The following is a 21,068-nucleotide window of genomic DNA, read 5'->3' on the forward strand; positions in this document are numbered from 1 at the left end:
GGGATTTCCTGTTGACCCATTTCCAGTCTAACTAACTGAAACGAGAGGTATAGAGTGTGTGCTCTGGTGCCATATTCAAAGATCTCCAGCCTAGCAAACAACTGATACAAAACATAACGTAGATCAGACCCGGAGCTTAGTCACCAAGCTCCTCACCCAGCAAGTACTTACAGAAGGCCTACTATGGGCCACGTGCCCATCTAGATGCTGGGGATACAGCAGAGACCATAACAGATAAAAATCACTGCCCTCAAAAAGCTAACATTCTAATGGGAGAGATAAATAATAAACAAAACATAAAAGTAAATACATAGAATGTTTAAAATGGCATGTTCTGTGGAGAAATATAAAGGACGAAGGAGGGCTGGACAGTACCAGGGCAGCGGGAGTGGTTTATAATCTTTTGGTTTTTTAAAATGTATTTACTTTATTTATTTATTTTTGGCTGCATTGGTTTTTGCTGCTGCATGCGGGCTTTCTCTAGTTGCAGAGAGCGGGGGCTACTCTTCGTAGCAGTGCGTGGGCTTCTCATTGCATGGCTTCTCTTGTTGCGGAGCATGGGCTCTAGGCGCATGGGCTTCAGTAGTTGTGTCACGCGGGCTCAGTAGTTGTGGCTCGCGGGCTCTAGAGTGCAGGCTCAGTAGTTGTGGCACACGGGCTTAGTTGCTCCGCGGCATGTGGGATCTTCCCGGACCAGGGCTCGAACCCGTGTCTGCTGCATTGGCAGGCGGATTCTTAACCACTGCGCCACCAGGGAAGCCCTGGTTTATAATCTTAAACAGGGTGTCAGAGAAGCCCTCCCTGATAAACAGATTCGCAGGGGAGGGAATGGGCCACACAGAAACACGGGGAAGGTGACAGCTAGGCCTTTAGATAGCTCCCTGCACAGTGTGATGCGATACTAGCTAACCAGCAAGGTAAAGTTCTGGCAAGAAACGGCTTGGCTCTCCTACCCAGGCTTTGGGAAGATGTAGCAAGAGAAACAATCACAGAACAGTCTGGGAAATAGTGTTGAAGGAATAGGTTACATAGTCACAACAATGTGATTGCAATGTTAATAGGTCATTATAGAAATTTGTGGCTAAGTCAGAAAGGGAGCTAGTTCTTCTCAATGGGAACCTACGCTTTGTCAGAATCGACTTGAGAAACTCTCAGCAGAAATGCTTGGCAGGACAATTTATTTAGCTGTTGTCATATTTAACTTTTTTCTCGGGTTTCTGCTTGGCAGGGGAACCTTTATAAAGAGCCCCACCTTCAGAACTACAAGTTACTAGAGAAACCAAGCAGAAAGAACATCATTCGTGAGCACTTGGTAGAAAAGCCTGGTTATTGTCATATCAGTAATGACAAGTGTAGTGGGCTGAATGGTGGCTCTTCAAAAAGATGTATTTGCTTCCTAATCCCTGGACGGAGTGAATATTACTTTCTATGGTTAAGAGATTTGACTAAATTAAGGATCTTGAGATAAGGAGGTAATCTGGAATTATTCAGATGGTCCCTAAATAACATCACAAGTGTCTTATAAGAGACAATGGTAGGGGAGACACAGACACACACTGTGAAGATGGAGGCATGGACTGAAGCGATGCAGCTACAAGCCAAGGAATGCCAAGGAGTGCAGGCAGCCACCAGAAGCTAGGAGAGCGGTATGGAACAGATTCTCCCTCAGAGCCTCCAGAAGGAACCAGCCCTGGTGACACCATGATTTCAGACTTCAAGCCTCCAGAGGTGTGAGAGCACAAATTTTTGTCATTTTAAGCCACCAAGTTTGAAGGGAAGAGACGTGAGGCATGTAAGGTATGCGGATGTTTGTCATTTACTTTTACCTCATTTGATCCTGGCAGAAACACATCAACCACAGTAGCTTTTGGTTCTGTGACTGGGTGAACCAATAAAGCGCTTCCTGAAAAATGGAGAACAAATAAAGTTGAATATCATGATAAGAGGTCTGAAAACATCCCTTCTCTTTGTGGTTTCAAAGACCACTCAACTGAACTTCTTGAAGGTAGAGATCTTGGTGAGTTGAACCAATGATTCATCAGGGAGATGCACTGTTAGTTAGAAAGAGAACAGGTGCTCAAAGAGGTAACTGTATTATTACCTATCATTAATCCTCCTATGGTATAGTAGGATTACAGGCAGGGACCCTGACAAGTCTGGCACAGCCTCATTTTGTGCATAACTGTCATCTGAAAGCACCATTGCACTTCTCTAAGTGCTTCGTTGTTTGCTATACATGACTTTGATCGTGGTGAGTCTACAACTGTGACCCAGAAGTGTGGTCCACGTAGATACTCAGGTCCTCTTCCTTGGGCAGGTATCACTGGAAGCCTGTAATTCTCTTAAAGGCAATCTGGATTATTAATTTCATTTTGATCTTGGCACCACCATATGTAAAATTCATTCATTTATGAATTTGCTCTTTAATTCAACAAATATTCGTTGAGTTCCTCCTGAGTCCCAGGCACTGTGCTAAGGCTCTGGGGATGGAGTGGCAAATAAGACAGACATGGTCCCCACCCTCATGAAGTTTACAGTCAGTAAAGACAGATATTAAACAAGTAATTACAAATTAATTAGAGTTAAGACAAATACCAAGAAGATGAAAGTACAAAATGGAATGAAAGTTATATAATAAGAGGGATTGACTTTGACTAATGCAGGTGGAATTAGGTATTAGGAAGCAATTTTGGTCAGGGAAATCTTCTCCAGGGAAGTAGCTTTGAAACTTGAGACCTAAGGATGAGTGGAGACCAAAAGAGATAGGTTGTTTACATTTTGGGGTTTCTACTATTTAGAAATGGAATTCACCTTTTGGGCAACTCTATGTTGAGCCTGGCTTCTTGACCCCATTCCCCAAATGATAAACTTCCATGTTCCAAATCTGGTTAACCCTTGTTAAAGAAGAGGCCAACCAAAACAAACAAACAAACAAAAAGCCCCAAAAAACCAAAACCAAAATCAAAACCAAAAAAACCCAAAAAACAAAACAAACAAAAAAAAACCAAACCCAAAACAAACAAACAAACAACCCTATCTTGCTTATGAAATAAGCTCTTCTGAGTCTTTACTATCTGGTTTACTTTTTTCTACTTCCCTTCCCTGTGGTGGTATCATAAGGCTTAGGAGTGGACCCAGACAAGAATCCCAAATTGCATCCACAAATAGAATGGGTTTATATGAAGTTAACATGTTATGCGAAGCGCTGCATGACAAGAGAATAGAGCTGTGATCCCACTAATACACTAAAGATCTTAGTGATGGAATTTCTTTTATTTTTGTTTTTGGCTTTCTTGAGATTAGGGATTTTTTAGCATTCTTACACTAGAAAATACAATAAGAAAAACATAATTAAAGTATTTATCAAAACTATAATTAATCAAGAAATGCTCACCCAGCATGTATTCATCTTCCATACCGAAAGTCTCTAATTCATCAGGGAACTCTACCCACAGAGGCCTGGGGAAAGGAAAAAAGAAATTTCTTACTTCAACATCATTAGATTTTTATTATAATTCAGTCACTTACATTTTCAGTTTTATAACTATTCAAAGGAAATTGGAAAAAGCCAAGACTCTTTTTGTATGATTCAAGATTTTATGAGGGCTTCCCTGGTGGCGCAGTGGTTAAGAATCCGTCTGCCAATGCAGTGGACACAGGTTCGAGCCCTGGTCCGGGAAGATCCCACATGCCACGGAGCAACTAAGCCCGTGTGCCACCACCACTGAGCCTGTGCTCTAGAGCCCGTGAGCCGCAACTACTGAAGCCCGCGCGCCTAGAGCCCATGGTCCGCAACAAGAGAAGCCTGCACACTGCAACGAAGAGTAGCCCCTGCTCGCCGCAACTAGCAAAAGCCCACATGCAACAATGAAGACCCAACACAGACAAAAATAATAAATAAATTAAATAAATAAATTTATAAAAATAGATTTTATGAGCACTTGTTATGATTACTATATATTTTTCTTTTTTTTTTTAAATGTGATGATCCATTTATTTATTTTTTATTTATTTATTTATGGCTGTGTTGGGTCTTCATTTCTGTGCGAGGGCTTTCTCTAGTTACGGCAAGTGGGGGCCACTCTTCATCGCGGTGCGCCGGCCTCTCACTATTGCGGCCTCTCTTGTTGCGGAGCACAAGCTCCAGACGCGCAGGCTTAGTAATTGTGGCTCACGGGCCCAGTTGCTCCGTGGCATGTGGGATCTTCCCAGACCAGGGCTCGAACCCATGTCCCCTGCATTGGCAGGCAGACTCTCAACCACTGCGCCACCAGGGAAGCCCCAATATATATTTTTCTTATGTGAAAGAGCTATGTATTAGCTTAAATGGTTCAATGAAAGCTTGAGAATTCCGGTACCTGAAATTTCCCCTTCTTATTGTTGAGCACTAAATACTACTCTGACAGACAGAATCGGAGCTTTGTCCAAGTCCAAATGCCTAACACGTTTGGTGTAAAACAAATTAAATGTTTGTAAAACCGAATTTTATAGTGTTGTAAAATCTGTGCCATTTTTTCATTCTGTCACTGCTTTTCATGAATCGTTAATCATTGCCTATTTAAATAAAAATAATTGGTTTTTCTTGTTCTCAAGCTGGCAACATTTTTTGAAGGTTTCAGAAACTTGTGTAGGTTTTGGGTTTTGTTTTATTGTTATTGTACACAACTAACTAGGAGGCACTTGGGCTTATAAAAATCATAAAGCTTTCAATACCTATGTATCTGGATATTAACCTAATGGTTCTAATATTATTTTCAATTTCATGAGGAGAAGATATTTTTTAATAAGAGAAACTTATTTTTAGTTTATTCACTAGCCTTTGTAATAATCTATTCCTTTCCTACTAAATATAACAAAGCAGCAGTCTCTAAACCTGGTTGATGTCTAAAATCACCAGGGAAACTTCTAACAAATATAGATCCCTGGAACTTAACCAAGGGATTTCTAGTAGGTTTGGTGGTATGGCCTTGGAATCTGTATTTTTAAAAAGCTCCTCGGATGATTCTGATCTGAGCCAGGCTGAGGAACTGCTAATCTAGAGGTCTTGATGTGCTTACTATGTGTGTCTCTGTGTGTACTGTTCTCTAACCCAGAAAGTTGGTATTCACATCCTGTCTTCAAAATAGAATCAGAATATGATTCATACACCAGGAAAAGTCCTAAGGGTAAGATAGAGCTAAGACTGGCAGAATAAGTTGTTCTTCATGAGAGGATGCTTGTGGGTGTCAGGACGAAAAAACAACTTTCCTCTACCCGTCTAGGTTCTTCTGGCTGGTCTAAGAATTAAATTGACATGAGAGTATTTAGCAGGAGAAAATCAAATTTAATTAGTACATATGAGGGGGGTTCCATAAAAATATGATGCCTAAGGACAAGATAGGCAATTAAGGCTTATATAACACCTGAGAAAAGGAGAAGGGAGTGGGTTTGGGACTTCAAAGGGGAGGAAGGATATTCACTCAGAGATGGAAAAACAAATGTTTGGTAAACAAATGTTTGCTGGGCCATGCAGAGACAATGGGACACAGAGAGGACTTCGGTCTCCATGTTCCTCCTACCATGCTTAGCTCATATTCCTTGTAGATATCTCTGGTGATAATGCACTCCCTGGACCAGGTCCTTTAACTAAATTCTTTTAGGCAGTTAGGGAGGAGGTTAAAAAGAAAGACTTCCTGAGCCTTTTGTTTCTTAAAAACAATCAGCCCCCAAGAATCCTCAAGCCAAAGAGACACATTTTGCGGTGGCAAGTTTTGTAGGGGAACTACATGGGTTAAATATTGGATGAATTCAGTTACAAAGTCACTTCCTTTTTCTTTTCTTTGTTTCTCCTATTTCTATCTCCTACCAAATATTAACACTTGAACCACCAAGTCGCAGGAGATCTAGTTTTTATCTTCTGTGACCTCCACTGCCTGACCCTGCTCACAGTTGGTGCTCAATAAGCTGATTGGCACTTGGTTAAACACCTGGCTTTTCTTTTGCAATCACTGTAATCACTCCATTGCCAGTGGCTGAGGGGATCTTCTGGTAGAGATTGGTTGCTGGTGTGACTGGTGAAGCCTGTTTACCTCATGACGGGTTGGGAAGCCACGTGTGCAGAGTAGAACAGAGAATACCAGTAGGGCAGGAGGGTGTAGCGCTCTCTGATGGCTTCTTGGATGAGCCGGGTGTGCTCCTCCCCAAAGAGCCAGGGTTCCCGTCGCTTGGTGTTCTTGGTGGCATGGCCACGGAAGAAGGGCTGGTAGGCTCCGGCCTGGTACCACCGCACTAGCAGCTCTGCCTCTGGATTCCCGATGAAGCCGCCTACATCCGCTGATTAGTCAATTAAGAAAGGCTGAGTCAGACACCCAGGCGTCTAACAGACGATGTACACAGGTAAGATAAGGCCTTGAAGACGGACAGGGCAAAGGCGCTGTATGCACACTCAAAATGACAGCATAAAACTGTGGCCTCAAATTAGGGAGCACATACTAAAAAACTCAAGGCTGTTTGGGGATCTGACAGTACGCTCTTTGAATATATTTTTTTCCTGTCAAAAGGCTTTACTGCAAGATCAACATTTCTGTATGTCCTGAGCCCAGGTAACCCAGAAATTGCAAAATGTCTGCCTAATTCAATAAGCCTGTGTTTAGGGGTGGGGTGGCGGTTTGGCAATTGATTTCATTTGAAATCAACAGCTGAAGCAAGATAAAAATTACAGAAAGAACTAAAGGGAAAGATATAATCAGAATTAGAGGTTTAGGGAGAATTTCGTGCTTATCCCTTAAGCAGGATACATATTCCTTGTATTGAATGTGGACCAATGCCATAAAAAACCACATCTATCAAAAAGTGATATTAAGGTGCTCCCAGGCCCACTGAATACAAGGAGCAGCTGGCCCTGTAGCCATGCTGAGCACCTTCCATACTGGGATCTCTCACCTGCAGGGAAGTATTAGGATTAGGGAAAGGCAGCCCATCAGAGAATCTTATTTTAATTAAATTTATCTTTTCCAAGAGTGTGTGTGTGTGTGTGTGTGTGTGTGTGTGTATTTAACAGTTAAAACGTGTCACAGGAGTTCTGTAAGGCTGATTTCTGATTTGCTAAATTCTTTATAGTTCTCTCCATTTTTCTCACTTTCAGGTAGAAAAGGCATGTTTCAAGAAGAGAAACTCAGTTATCAAGAGTGTCTAAAGGAGGGAGCAGTAGGAGAATGAGGGAAAGAAACACTCTGGCTCACTTTCTGATGACTTTCTTCATGTCCTCAGTTCAGACAATACACACACAGCTCTGAAGCGTCCCCTTCACTCTCCTCTCTAGTCTGCTCTCCTTCACTCTCCTCATTTTCTCTTTCCCATGTTTACCCCATTTCCCATCCAAGTACTAACCAGACCTGACCCTGCTTAGCTTCCGAGATCAGAGGAGATCGGGCACGTTCAGGGTGGTATGGCCATAGAGTATCCCTGTTGAAAACAGCTCACAAGAAGGGATTTGTGACCAGCTTTGATGAAAATACCCTCCCTTTGTATGGCTGATTGATTTTGTTGTGCAGTGGAGGCTAACACAGCATTGTAAAGCAACCATACTCCAATAAAAATTAATAATAAAAAAAAAATAGAAAACACCCTCCCTTTGATTTTCTCTCACGTCAAGCTTGAGGATATCATCTTACCTCCACAAAAAGAGATCCCAGTCACGCTGAGGGTGAGTAACATAGGGATAGAAATTTTCAGGTAACTCCACTCTGCTGTGTTGTCACCTGTCCACACAGCACCTTTGGTCATCAGTAAGAAGGTATTAAAAGAAAAAAAAATCACATATCAGCCCAGGTGCTCAATTTCATATTTAGATTCCTTATTTGTAATAGGCAAACCAACATAAAGGAAAACATTTCTTTTTATATATTCTGGATACAAGTCCTTTGGCAGATATATACGTATATTGCAAATATCTTCTCTCAGTCTGTGGCTTGACTTTCATTTTCTTAACAATATCTTTGAAAGGGCATAAGTTTTTAATTTTGATGAAGTCCAATTTATCTTTTTTTATTTTATGGTTCATGTTTTTTGTGTTCTATCTAAGAAATTTTTGCCACCCCAAAGTCACAAAGATTTTCTACGTTTTCTTCTAGAAGCTTTTTGTTTGTCGTAGCTTTTATAATTTAGGTCTATATTCCATATTGAGTTACTTTGTGTGTATGGTGTGAGGTAAGAGTCAAGGTTCTTCCTCCTCCCCCACATGGATACCCCATGTTCCTGCACGATTTATTGAAAAAACTCCTTTCTCCATTGAATTGCCTTAGCAACTTTGTTGCTAATTATTTGATCATATATGTGTGGGACTCTTTCTGGATTCTCTATCCTGTTCCATTGATCTACATGCCTATCCACCACACACCGCCCCCAACTCCACAAAATCCTCTATAAGAGGACTTAAGACAGTACAAGGGAGACATAATAACAGCAGCAATAACAATAGTTAACATTTACAGAGCCCTCACTGAGCCAGGTGTTATGTTGCTTTGCCTGTATTATCCCACTTAATCATTACAACAACTCTATCAGGTAAACACTGTTTAACTTTATTTTACAGTGAGGGAAACATGGCAGACAATGGATATGGTAGGATTTGAGCTCAGGCAGTCTGACTCTAAAGTCAGTGCTCTTGCGCACTGAATAGTTGATAAGAGCTTGTAAAGATATATAACACTAAAGAGGTTCATAAAAGGAAAAAAATCTTATGTTACTAAGTCTAGATTACTCCTGAAACACTTTTGTCAATCTTTTACCAAAATACTTTTGGTAGCTATTTTTGCTTTAATATTCTGTAGAAATTTTAGGCTGTCCTATGGGGAGCAAAGAAAAATATTTTCGAGGGACTTTTAAAATAGTATTCTCATAATTTCTCCTTGACTTCAGATGAGATATGTACATATCTGCATAATGATGTTGAAACCCACACGACAACATTCTTATCAAGAAACAAAGTTCATGTAAACGTTCAGATGTTTTTAGGTCTCATGTGGTTGTTCTGTTGAAAGCTCTCTCTGGCTATTGGTCTCAGCATAGAACTTGACACAGCAGTGTTCTCTGTAATGCCTCACTTGCTATGCTTTGGGGCAAATCGACAGCTTCACACAGAGTACTGAAGACTAGGCAGTGAGCCAATATTTAAGAGATCAAAGATTACTTAGTATGCGTATCTTCTGTTATCTTCTTTTTTAATTGGAGTATAGTTGATTTACAATGTTGTGCTAATTTCCACTGCACAGCAAAGTGATACAGTTATACATATATATACAGTTTTTAAAATTCTTTTCCATTGTGGTTTCTCTCAGGACATTGAATATAGTTCCCTGTGCTACACAGCAGGACCCGTTGTTTATCCATTCTCTAGGTAATAGTTTGCATCTGCTAACCCCAAACTCCCAGTCCATCCCTCCCCCACCCCCATTATCTTTTTTAAACTGCTGCTTATAAATGTTTTCATTCAAAGACTTTACTTGTTATAGTGATTAAAAAGGATACTTGTAGAGAATTTGGAAAATACAGATAAGTAAAAAGAAGAAAATTAAAATCACTCATAATCACCACAGTATTATAATTACTTAGATTACTACCTACATATATTTATTTCTTTAACAAAATCAGGATAATATATAAACATTTAGGCTTTCTACTGTTTTTTTCTTTTATCATGATGTCACAAAAATTTTCTCATGCAATTAACGCTGCTATATTAAATTGCCTTATGATAGTCTATCATACGGATATACCATAATTTAATAACTATTCCCATATTGTTGGATATTTGGATTTTCTTCATTTTTTATTTTAAGGACTAATGCTGAGTATCTCTGTACTTGAATCTTTGCCCGATGATTATATTTTGGCCTTTTCCAGAGTGCCATTGGGGCTGGTTTTCAGGGGTGGAGTAGGAGGCCTAATATTGTCTGTGGTACAATAAAGGCTGGATTCCTCAAACTAGGACCTAAGCTTCAGGTTATTTATGCAAGGCCAGGGGACTTAAAATAGCCTTCCTGCCGCAGGGTGGTTATGTTGAACTAGATCTGCATTAGCTAGTAAACCGGATCCAGTTATAGATGACGCTGACCGCAAGCAAAAGCTGGGTCTATTTTAAACCACATTGCCGAGTGGAACAGGTGGTTGAAGGAATGTGTTCAAGTATATTTTCTCTGGTCTTGATAAATCAAAGAGACAGGATCAGAGATGACCATCCCAGGACCTAGAGTCTGTCATACAGAGTGAAGTAAGTCAGAAAGAGAAAAACAAATACCGTATGCTAACACATATATATGGAATCTAAAAAAAAAAAAAAAAAAAAAAGGTTCTAAAGAACCTAGAGGCAGGACAGGAATAAAAACGCAGATGTAGAGAATGGACTTGAGGACACGGGGAGGGGGAAGGGTAAGCTGGGACGAAGTGAGAGAGTGGCGTTCACGTATATACACTACCAAATGTAAAATAGCTAGTGGGAAGCAGCCGCATAGCACAGGGAGATCAGCTCCGTGCTTTGTGACTACCTAGAGGGGTGGGATAGGGAGGGTGGGAGGGAGACGCAAGAGGGAGGAGATACGGGGATGTATGTATATGTATAGCTGATTCACTTTGTCATACAACAGCAACTAACACAACAATGTAAAGCAATTATACTCCAATAAAGATGTTAAAAAAAAAAAAATGACCATCCCAGCAAACAGATACTCTGAAGTCATTCTCCCAACAGTTAAGTGTCCAGTTCTTCAGTGGGAAAAAAGTAACTAAACTTTATTAAAATTGGTTTACTCAGTCTCAAAGGACAAAATGCACACTTCAGAGCACATTGCTCTCTACACTCTAAGACCTGACCTACTGAAAATGAAGGCATCAACACAGTAGCACCATATACCATATATGGTCAAAAGAGACAGATTGCTAGCTTGTGTTTTTAAGTCTGATCATATGAACCAGTCCTTACCATATTTTTGTGATCCAGCAAAGAAAGAACGTGTAAGAACAAAGGGTCTCTCCTTCCCTTTAGATCGTTGGATCAGTCCTTCTGCAGTGGCCATTTGCTATAAAGTCAAAGGAGAAAAATTTCAAAGAGATGACTGGATTATGGCATTGTGCAGACATCCCCAATAAGCTATTTCACATGCAAAAAGTAAATAGTAGGTGGGAATGTGAAATGGAAAATATTAAAAATCTGCCCAATAATTTTCATGATGTAATGAAACTACTCTAAATTCCCCTATTAAAAGAGTAAAACAATTTATCTGATTAAAATAGCAATGAAATAATAGTAAATAATAGTATTTACTTGGTGCTTACTATTGCAAGGCATGTTTATAAGATTTTCTCTAGTAACCTACACAAAAACCTCTGAGAAAGTTTTCATTAACAACAAAAAAAAACTGATTCAGAGAGGTTAAGTGACTGGCCCTGGCCTACATAAGAAAATTCTCCAACTATAAAGTATTGATAGTTTACAGTTATAGCAAGAGGTTGTGTAGAGAAGTACACAGATACCATCTGAAAATCGTGCTATATGTAGCCAGCAGCTCCCGCTGGAAAACAGCAATTGGTGGGAGGCCCAAAGGAACACCATTACATTTTAAAGATAACAAAGAACCAAGGATATAAATTAGGGCAAGTGACTGCCAAGTTTTTTGGATGTGACTGGCAAATGGAAAACAATTCTACCACCTCCTATTGAGAAGGCTAAGTACTTAAGGAAGGCTTTCTACATTTAGAAGTATACATATTGAAATTGTGCACCTGTGTTCTAAATCTTACTCCCCTGGTATGAATATAAGACTTGCTGTATTTAGACGTTTGTGAAGTTTTAAAAAATCTGTTTTAATTGCCTTTGTTTACATATTTATACACAGGCTACTTCAATAAAAGGTTTGAGGTATTATCTAATGCCATTTACTAATGGCTCCTGTCAAGGAAGATGTTTCTATGTTATCATTAATCTCCCAATATCTATAAATTAACCAAGTTCATTATAGATGGAAAAGATGCAAAGGGAGAAATAATGAGTCTTATATTGGCCACAACCTGATAAGGCCCATTGTATCAACAGTTGTCAGAAAAGACACACAGAGAAATGAACTGTATAGCACGGTTGTTACAAAGCAAATGACTTTCAGCCCAAAGAGCAGGGCACATGGATCCAGGTGGCTGCTTTTTAGATGTCTTACCTGATAAAAGCCATAGATGTTGTGAAGTTCTCGGTGCTCCCAGTTGCCATGATGAATGGCATTCTTCTGTATGGTTAGTTCTGGCCCTCTAAAGACAGAGGGCTCATTCATGTCATTCCATATGTAGAGGATGTCAGTAGATCCCTAGGAAGTCAATCTTGGTCATGATAAAACTACAGTGACAAGGTTAATATGATAGCCGTCCCTATTCCTCTTTCTTACTCCATTTAATTTATTATTTGTTATGTTTATTATCTATGCTCTGTCCTCTGCTAGAATAAAAGTTCCAAAGGGCAGGGAATTTTGTCTGTTTTGTTCATTGATAAATCCCAAACACCTAGAACAACCTAAATGTCAGAGGGTTCTCAATAAGTACTTGTTGAGTACTTATGAATGAAAGAGTGCTGTGCTGTACTCCCATGTTGCCCACAGGTCTGCTCCGAGACCCCCTGGAGAACCACTACAGGAAAGGTTGTGAATGTTCACAATTAGGCTCTACATCATCCATCATCTGCTACAACTCTTAACTACGGGCAATTATAGCTGTCCATGAAAAGATTCTCCCTTCCCTCTAACACTATGAAAGGTTTGACAGCTAGGATACCCGTTTGTTAGCAGGATCTATAGTTTGCGTTCCACATAGAATTGTTAGCTTTAGAGTGGGAAGGGGCTGTTGAGTCATGTAGTTAACAGGGTGCTGCAATCCCTTTATAGAATCCCTGGTCTCTCAGCATTTGACTCAATAGCTACAATGACCGGGAGTCCCTCAGGCAGCTCATTTCATTATTTTCTGAAAGTCTTGCTCCTTGTAACATCCTCTCACAGGGCCTAGCTTGCCTTCTGGGATACCACAGAATACATCTGCTGCCTCCCCGACATGGTAGCCTTTCAAATGACTGGAGGAGGCTTATATGTTTTCTTTTGACTCTTTACTTTGAGTTATTTCTAATCATGTATACTTCTATGAACACGGCTATATGGGTTCCAAATATTTAACCACTTTGACTGTTCTTTAGCACCCTCTAACGCAGGGGTTGGCAAACTTTTTCTGGAAGGACCAGACAGTAAATATTTTCAACTTTTCAGGCCATAAGGCCTCTTTTTCAATAACCCAACCCAGCTGTATTTATGTGCAAGCAGCCTAGACAATAGGGAAACAAATGAGCAAGGCCAGATTGGCCCACGTGTTCTTTACCCCTGCTCTAAGTTATTTTCTATATCCTAATACAGGATGCTCAGAAACTAGAGTTTAGTGGTTAAGAGCTGGGCTTGGGAGACAGACAGACCTGAGTTCAAATCTTGGGTCCACCACTTACTAGATGGGTGAACTTAGCAGGTTTTTACACTTGTCCATGCCTTGATTTCCTCACCTGTGGGATTAGAGTTAATTACAATTCCAACTTCAAAGAGTTATTGTGAAGATGAAATGGTATAATGCACATAAAGTGAGTAGCACAGTGCTTGGCACACAGCACATACTCAGTTTATATCAGGCATCATTATTCTCATCACCACTGCTGATTGCAAATGGTTCTCTAGATGTGGCCTCTCCAGTTTTCTGTGATTCTTAAAAGATTTTAAGAATTATTATTGTACCTTACTTTTAATATCACATTATACTTTGCAAGATACTTTCTCATATATCATTATCATCATCTTTAATAATATTATACAATACTATTTTATGTAAAAATTTATACAGTTTGAAAATATAGTCTCTATTATTAAGTACTTTGATATATCATAGAGTCTATCATAATAAAAGTCAAAATCACAGCTTTTGTGCACTTGGTAATTCATATGGCACCACTCCTGGCACCACCAAGGTCTGTAATGTGGTTGGCATCCCCGTCTTTATTATAAGATTTATTTTATTATTTATTTATTTATTTAATTTACTTTTGGCTGCGTCAGGTCTTAGTTGCGGCACGTGGAATCTTTGTTGAGGCATGAGGGATCTTTTGTTGAGGCGCGTTGGTGGTGCGGGCTTCTCTCTAGTTGTGGCGTGTGGGTTTTCTCTCTCTAGTTGTGGCGCGCAGGCTCCAGGGGATGTGGCCTCTGTAGTTTGCGGCACACAGGCTCTCTTGTTGAGGCGCCCAAGCTCAGTAGTTGTGGCGTGCGGGCTTAGGTGCCCCATGGCATATGGGATCTTAGTTCCCTGACCAGGGATCGAACCTGCGTCCCCTGCATTGTAAGGCGGATTCTTTACCACTGGACCACCAGGGAAGTCCCTGGCATCCCTGTCTTTTCATACAAGTATTATTTATCAAGAGCTACTCAGTGAAGCAGAGTAGCTCTATTTAATCACTTTTTTTCCTTACTTTATCCTTCCAAGTAACTAGGAAAGAGCAAAAGAATAAAAACAAACCTGATAAACAGAGAAGGCAAAAAGACTGGAATACCACTCTCTGACTTCGGGACTGGTAAAATCCAGGTAAGAGGAGAGACCTGCAGAGGCAGAGGAGTAGACAGCCTGTTAGGAACGGTGCTCCTCATGGTAAGATATTTGTAAAGAAGAATATCAGATGTGAAAGCTGGGTAATGAATGGGCACCTCACATCAAATGTAAAAGATAGCTGATACAGAGGCACGGTCTGGTGAGAAGCGAATGAAGAAGGCAATGCTGGACTCCAGTGACAATCACTAGCCCTCTCAACCTCAGCGGCCAGGGGAATGCCAATGAACAAGCATCAAGATGGAGCCTGTCCCTCACTGATGGCCTCAGACAGGCCCAGTAAGGATGGCAGATAGCCTGGAGTGACCTCTCTGTTCTTAAAGAGAGGAGAGACATGATTATAAGTGGTATACGGAGCAGAGGAATGTGTGCGGTTTCTCTACAATGCATGGACTTGTGATAGAGTGCTATCATATGACAGAGTGGTGATTCCCTTTTGTCCTTGAGGAGTTTTTACCAAGGCTTTAAACTAATAATTTCTCAAATGAAGACTTCAGAGTTGTCAGGGGCAGCTGAGGTCACTCATGAAAGGCTGGGAAGTCAAAACTATGGGCTAACAGGGCAAAGAAGAATCACAGGGAGAGAGATTGCAGGATTCTTCTTCTTTCTTCCTCTTTCTCCTCCTCTCATTTTCTCATTCCCTGGCTTTTAATTTTTATTTGCTTAGGGGAATAGCATGTCACTGAGGTTTGCTTGTTAATTTTTCATTCATTCATTGACTTATAAATGTATACAAAGCACAATGTATCAGATGTTAAATGAAAGCTATAAAAGAAGATAATACTATCATCTTTAAGGAAAGGCACATAAATGTAGCATGTGACAACTACAAGAAATTAGAAACATGGCCATGCAACCTTCATTAGTTGGGACTAAACAGTGGATAACAGGTGTATCAAATGACATCTTACCAGGCCAGCATACACCTTCAAAGTCTCCCCCTTCATGATTCCTCACAAAGAAGCCCTGTTCTTTGGCCTTAGCATACACTAAGTAGTCGGGATCAGTCTTGATGTGGGGGTCACTAATGACCACAAGCTGTTAGGACATAAAGGTTTAAAGAACTCGTCAGTTTTATACGAGCCATACGTTCATTTACATGTTTTCATCATAGTTTTGGCATTCAAATTTTTTTTTAATTAATTAATTTATTTATGGCTGTGTTGGGTCTTCGTTTCTGTGCAAGGGCTTTCTCTAGTTGTGGCAAGCGGGGGCCACTCTTCATCGCGGTGCGTGGGCCCCTCACTGTCGCGGCCTCTCTCGTTGCGGAGCACAGGCTCCAGACGCGCAGGCTCAGTAATTGTGGCTCACGGGCCCAGCTGCTCCGCGGCATGTGGGATCCTCCCAGACCAGGGCTCGAACCCATGTCCCCTGCATTGGCAGGCGGACTCTCAACCACTGCGCCACCAGGGAAGCCCTGGCATTCAAATTTTACTCAAAACAACTACTATTACTGAAATATTTCAGACACGAGCAAAATCCTATAACCTTTCATGGGCTTATGGGAATATAAATTGGTATCAGAACCACGCCCATCCTTTTTCACAATTATTGCTGCCCCAACAATACATGTTCTTAAGATCACATTTATTAGGCTTCTATCTCTCTGTGGTGCTGGGTGCTTTACATAAAGGATTAAGCAGGCAAGGTCCCTGCTCCCTAGACAGCTAGAGGCTAAGATAACACAAAAGCAAACATTAAAGAAAAGAAACTAGCGTATTAAAAACAAACAAAAAATCCCCAAACCTAAATATGGTACAGCCATATTTAGGAAGGAGGCTTGAGAAGAGCTGTGATCACAGCACTCTTCTCCAGCATCTCTCCCTGCCCTTCTAATACCATCACTTCCACCTACTTGGGGGCCTCAAAACCACTTTATTTGGCTAGAATAACCTTCTAATACCCCTTCCTCATATCTATTCAAATCTATTCTACATACTAAAGTTTAATTCTCCATTGCTCAAAAACTTACAAAATTTTTAAATTATGGTAAAATATGCATAACATAAAATTCACCATCTTAACCAATTTTAAGCGTACAGTTCAACAGTGTCAAATAGATTCACAATGTTGTACAATGTCTAGAACTCTTTTCATCTTGTAAAACTGAAACTCTATACCTATTAAAAACAACTTCCCGGGACTTCCCTGGTGGTCCAGTGGCTAAGACTCCGTGCTCCCAGTGCAGGGGGCCCGGGTTCAATCCCCGGTCAGGGAACTAGATCCCACATGCCACAACTAAGAGTTCGCATGCCATGACTAAAGATCCCGCATGCTGCAACTAAAAGATCCCACGTGCAGCAACTAAGACCTGGTGCAGCCAAATGAATAAATAAATATTAAAAAAAAAAACTCAAAAAAACCCCCAAAAAACAAAAAAACAACTTCCCACTCCCTCCTCCCCACCAGCCTTTGGCTACCACCATTCTTCTTTCTGTCTCTATGATTTTGACTACTCTAGGTATTACAGATTAGTGAAATCATATAGTATTTGTCTTTTTGTGACTGGCTTATTTCACTTAGCATAATGTCCTTAAGGTTCATCCATGTTGCAGCATGTATCAGAAAGTCCTTCCTTTTAAAGGCTGAATAATTTTGCATTGTATATGTATACCACATTTCCTTTATCCTTTCATCTGTCGATGGGCTCTTGGGCTGCTTCCATAATAAATGCCTAATAAATGGTAGCTGTTTATTAATTGGGAGATTAGGAATTAACAGCATTGGCTCTGACCACCTGTGAAAGGCCTGGGGATCAATGCAATGGGTTGAAAAGGCAACTTTAATCTCGGGGAGAGGGACTGAAAGGATCCATTTATGTGATACATATGGGGTTCCTCCTCTTTTTTTCTCCTTCACCCTTTTCATTATTGCTATCACCACCCCCCCCCACCCCCCCGCATTACACACTTTCCAGTGTCTTCTCCCTGTCCTCATTTTCTATTTTAGTTCTTTCCTTGGCCATATGGACAGATGGAGTCCATCAGGGAAGCATGCGGGAAAAATGGTGTAATAAAGAATCTGACCCCATTTCTGAGCGACTGTTAAGAGCTTCAAGCCCCATCACTCCCCCTTAGCCTTCCACCCACATCCGTGTGTACTGACAGAGAAAGCCCTGATGCTCCCTTCTTTGGTGCCAACAGGAAGTTCAAACCACACAAGCCCCGGTGCATGCACAGGAATCCTCACCCCAGTTCAACCCTCTAACCACCTTAAAACCTTAAAACCTGATCCTGTCTCCTTTCCCAGCTTTCTCAGGCCAATTTCAAAGGAGCTTGGGAGCTAGTCTGCTCCCCCAAGAATGCCTCACTATGGGACTAATTAGCTTTTCATACCCTCTTGGTGCCAGTGTGACATAATCAATCTTGTCATCAAAATCATATTTTGCATGGGGTGCATCCATCACATCACTACAGGGTGGCCACAACGAATGGGACTGAATGCTAGGCCCCTTCATCCTTACGGGAACCTAGACCACTAAGACAGGGATGGATGGCAGGGATGGCCACCTTCTCACCATTGCTTTTCTGTTATCACAGTTACAGTTACAATTGAAGGTACTATTTTCCTGGCCGTTTTTTACCAGATGGTTCTCTTCTACTAATGTATCAAGGCAACTTTAAAAAATTTAAAAATGCTTTGTAATGAAAAGGTTCAGAGTGCTGGCTTATTTTACCTTACGTTTTTTGCTCCTGAGCAGCTCTTGCATCCTTTTGGGATTTGGGAATCTTTTCTTGTCCCAGGTGAAGTACCTCTTGCCTTCAGTGTGCTCTATGTCCAGCCACATGACATCGTAAGGAATGTCATGTTCATCAAATCCTGCATCCACTGCCTTTAAATCATGCTCATCTTCGTAGTTCCAGCGGCACTGATGGTACCCCAAGGAGAAGAGAGGGGGCATGGCTTGTGTGCCTAAAAGGGGGAGATGACAACTGAGCCAATTACCACCACAATGATAATTATACATTTGATAAATGTTTCCTGAATGTCTACAAGGTCTAAGCACTGAGCCTGGTACTTAGAACATCAAGAAGAAAGTAGAGTCCCTACCCTCAAGTGCTGTGGGACTGCAGAGGGGCTAATAAATTTTGCCTGCAGTGAAGTATGGAGTCTTGAAAGGCTTCACAGAGGTGGTAACACTTGGTTAGAACGTTGAAGAATAAGTAAGAGTATTCTCAGGCAGGGAGAATGAATAGATCATTGAGGCACAGGAAATAGAAAAGATACAGAGGCAGAGAAGGACATGATAAGCTTAGGGAAAAATAAATATTCCAGGGTGGTTACTCTGTGAAGGAGGCCAGCAGAAGATGACACTGGATAGGGTCAGTTTGTAAAGGACCCTGTAGTTCAGGCTAAGGACTCTAAATCTTCTTGTATAGGAAGTCATCAAAAGTTTGGCAAGATGTAACCTCAACAGACCTATGTTTTAGAAAAATTAGTCGGGAGCAGACTTGAAGGCAAAGAAACTGAAGGCAGGAAGAACTGTCAGGAAATTATCATCAAAACATTTACTGATAACATGGAGGACTTCTGGTCAACCACTTGCATTTATCTCCTTCCCCTCTTAAAGTCCCACTAAAATCAGAATAAAGAAAAGAAAGAAAGAGAAAAAAGAATAAAGCCACAAGAACAAAGAGAATGGGAGAGGAGTAATTTCAACAAAATTTGGAAGGCAGCAGGCAGGGGTGGTGTGGTAACTATTGAGCAAAGCCAAGGAAGCTTTCACCAGGGTGCTTGTGATGGGGATGCCGACAAGAAGGGTTCATCCCTGCTCCCAGAACACTAGCGGACAGGAGAATTCCCCCCTCCACCTCAACACGAGAGTGTAAAACTCATCCAGGTACACAGAGCTTCCAGGCAGAACCTTATTCTTAAGTATGCATGGATAGCCAAGGATCATCCAACATTTGAGTAGAGCCTCCAAAATTAGACAGAGGGACTCACATAAAGAAATAGAATAAAAGGATCTCTGAGAAAATAGGGACAATACAAGGAATCAGAGTAAATATCAAAATGTCATCATTAGTATCTCTGGGAGATGAAAAAAAATTGCACCCATAAAATAAGACTAGGGTAGCATAAAACAAGTATAAGATATTAGAAACAAGGAACAATCAGAGGATAAGAAAGAGTCTGCAGAAATTAGAAATATGAGCATAAATGGAAAGGCCTGGAAGATAAAATTGAGAAAATTGCTCAGGATTGGACAAAAAAGAGAAGATTATAAAATCTGTAGAGTAGAAAGAGAAAAAGGAGGTGAAGATATTTTCAAAGGAACAATAACTTTTCCAGAACTGAAGGATACGTTCCCACCAGTAATGTATGAGTTTCCAACTTTTCTACATCCTCACCAACACTTATTATTTCCCCCCTTTTTTTGATTTAGTCATCCTAGTGGGTAGGAAGCAGTATCTCATTGTGGTTTTAATTTACATTTTCCTAATACCTAGTGCTGTTGAGCATCTTTTCATGTGCTTGTTAATCCATTTGTACATCTTCTTTGGAGAAATGTCTATTTAAGCCCTTTTCTCATCTTAGAATTAGATTGTTCCTTTTTATTGTCGAGTTATAAGAGTTCTTTATGTATTCTGGATACTAGACCCTTATCATATGTATGATTTGCAAATATTTTCTCCCATTCTATAGGTTGCCTTTTCACTTTTGTGATAATGTCCTTTGATGCACAAAAGTTTTTAGTTTTAAAGAAGTCCAACTTGTCTAATTATTTTTTCTGTTGCTCATGATTTTGGTGTCATAGCTAAGAATCTGTTGCCAATCCAAGGTCATGAAGATTTACCCCTGTTTTCTTCTAAGAGTTTTATGACTTTAGCTCTTATATTTATGTCATTGATCAATTTTGAGTTAATTTTTTGTATATGGTGTGAGATAGGGGTCCAACTTCATTCTTTTGCACGTGGATATCCAGTTGTCCCACTGCCTTGTGGTTAAGAGACAATTCTTTCTCCATTGAATGGTCTTGAACATTTATTGAAAATCAATTGGCCAGAGATGTATGGGTTTATTTCTAGACTCTCAATTCTATTCCATTGGCTTATATGTCTATCCTTATGCCAGTACCACATTGTTTGGATTACTTTAACTTTGTAGTAAGTTTTGAAATTGGGAAGTATGAGTCCTCCAACATTTTTTTTTCAGGACTTTTGGGCTATTCAGGGCCCTTTGAAATTCAGTATGATTTTAAAGATCAGCTTTTCCATTTCTTAAAAAATGGCCATTGGAATTTTGGCAGGGATTGTAGTAAATCTGTAGATTGCGTCCAATAGTATTGTTTGCTTAACAATATTAAATCTTTCAATACACGAACATGGGATTTCTTCCCATTTATCTAGGCCTTCTTTAATTCAGGAATTTTTTGTAGTTTTCAGCATAAAAGTCTTTCACCTCCTTGGTTAAATTTATTCCTGGGT

The 21,068-nt window shown here is 40.4% G+C and overlaps 1 protein-coding gene across 2 annotated transcripts in view; it reads right to left on the bottom strand.

The window, feature by feature from the left end:
- Positions 1 to 21,068, bottom strand: part of LOC133084193 (calpain-3) — a 128,670-nt gene that overhangs the window by 72,902 nt on the left and 34,700 nt on the right. For both annotated transcript variants that reach the window (XM_061180429.1, XM_061180430.1), the window contains exons 11-19: positions 18,317 to 18,552; positions 15,552 to 15,678; positions 14,554 to 14,633; positions 12,186 to 12,329; positions 10,958 to 11,054; positions 7,653 to 7,754; positions 6,069 to 6,312; positions 3,395 to 3,459; positions 1,827 to 1,903 (exon numbers count right to left, since the gene is read on the bottom strand). In XM_061180429.1, coding sequence (XP_061036412.1) covers positions 1,827 to 1,903; positions 3,395 to 3,459; positions 6,069 to 6,312; positions 7,653 to 7,754; positions 10,958 to 11,054; positions 12,186 to 12,329; positions 14,554 to 14,633; positions 15,552 to 15,678; positions 18,317 to 18,552 — 1,172 coding nt within the window. The remainder of the gene's footprint in view (positions 1 to 1,826; positions 1,904 to 3,394; positions 3,460 to 6,068; positions 6,313 to 7,652; positions 7,755 to 10,957; positions 11,055 to 12,185; positions 12,330 to 14,553; positions 14,634 to 15,551; positions 15,679 to 18,316; positions 18,553 to 21,068) is intronic.

This window comes from Eubalaena glacialis, chromosome 2 (genome assembly GCF_028564815.1).
Source record: "Eubalaena glacialis isolate mEubGla1 chromosome 2, mEubGla1.1.hap2.+ XY, whole genome shotgun sequence".
NCBI classification, from domain to species: domain Eukaryota; kingdom Metazoa; phylum Chordata; class Mammalia; order Artiodactyla; family Balaenidae; genus Eubalaena; species Eubalaena glacialis.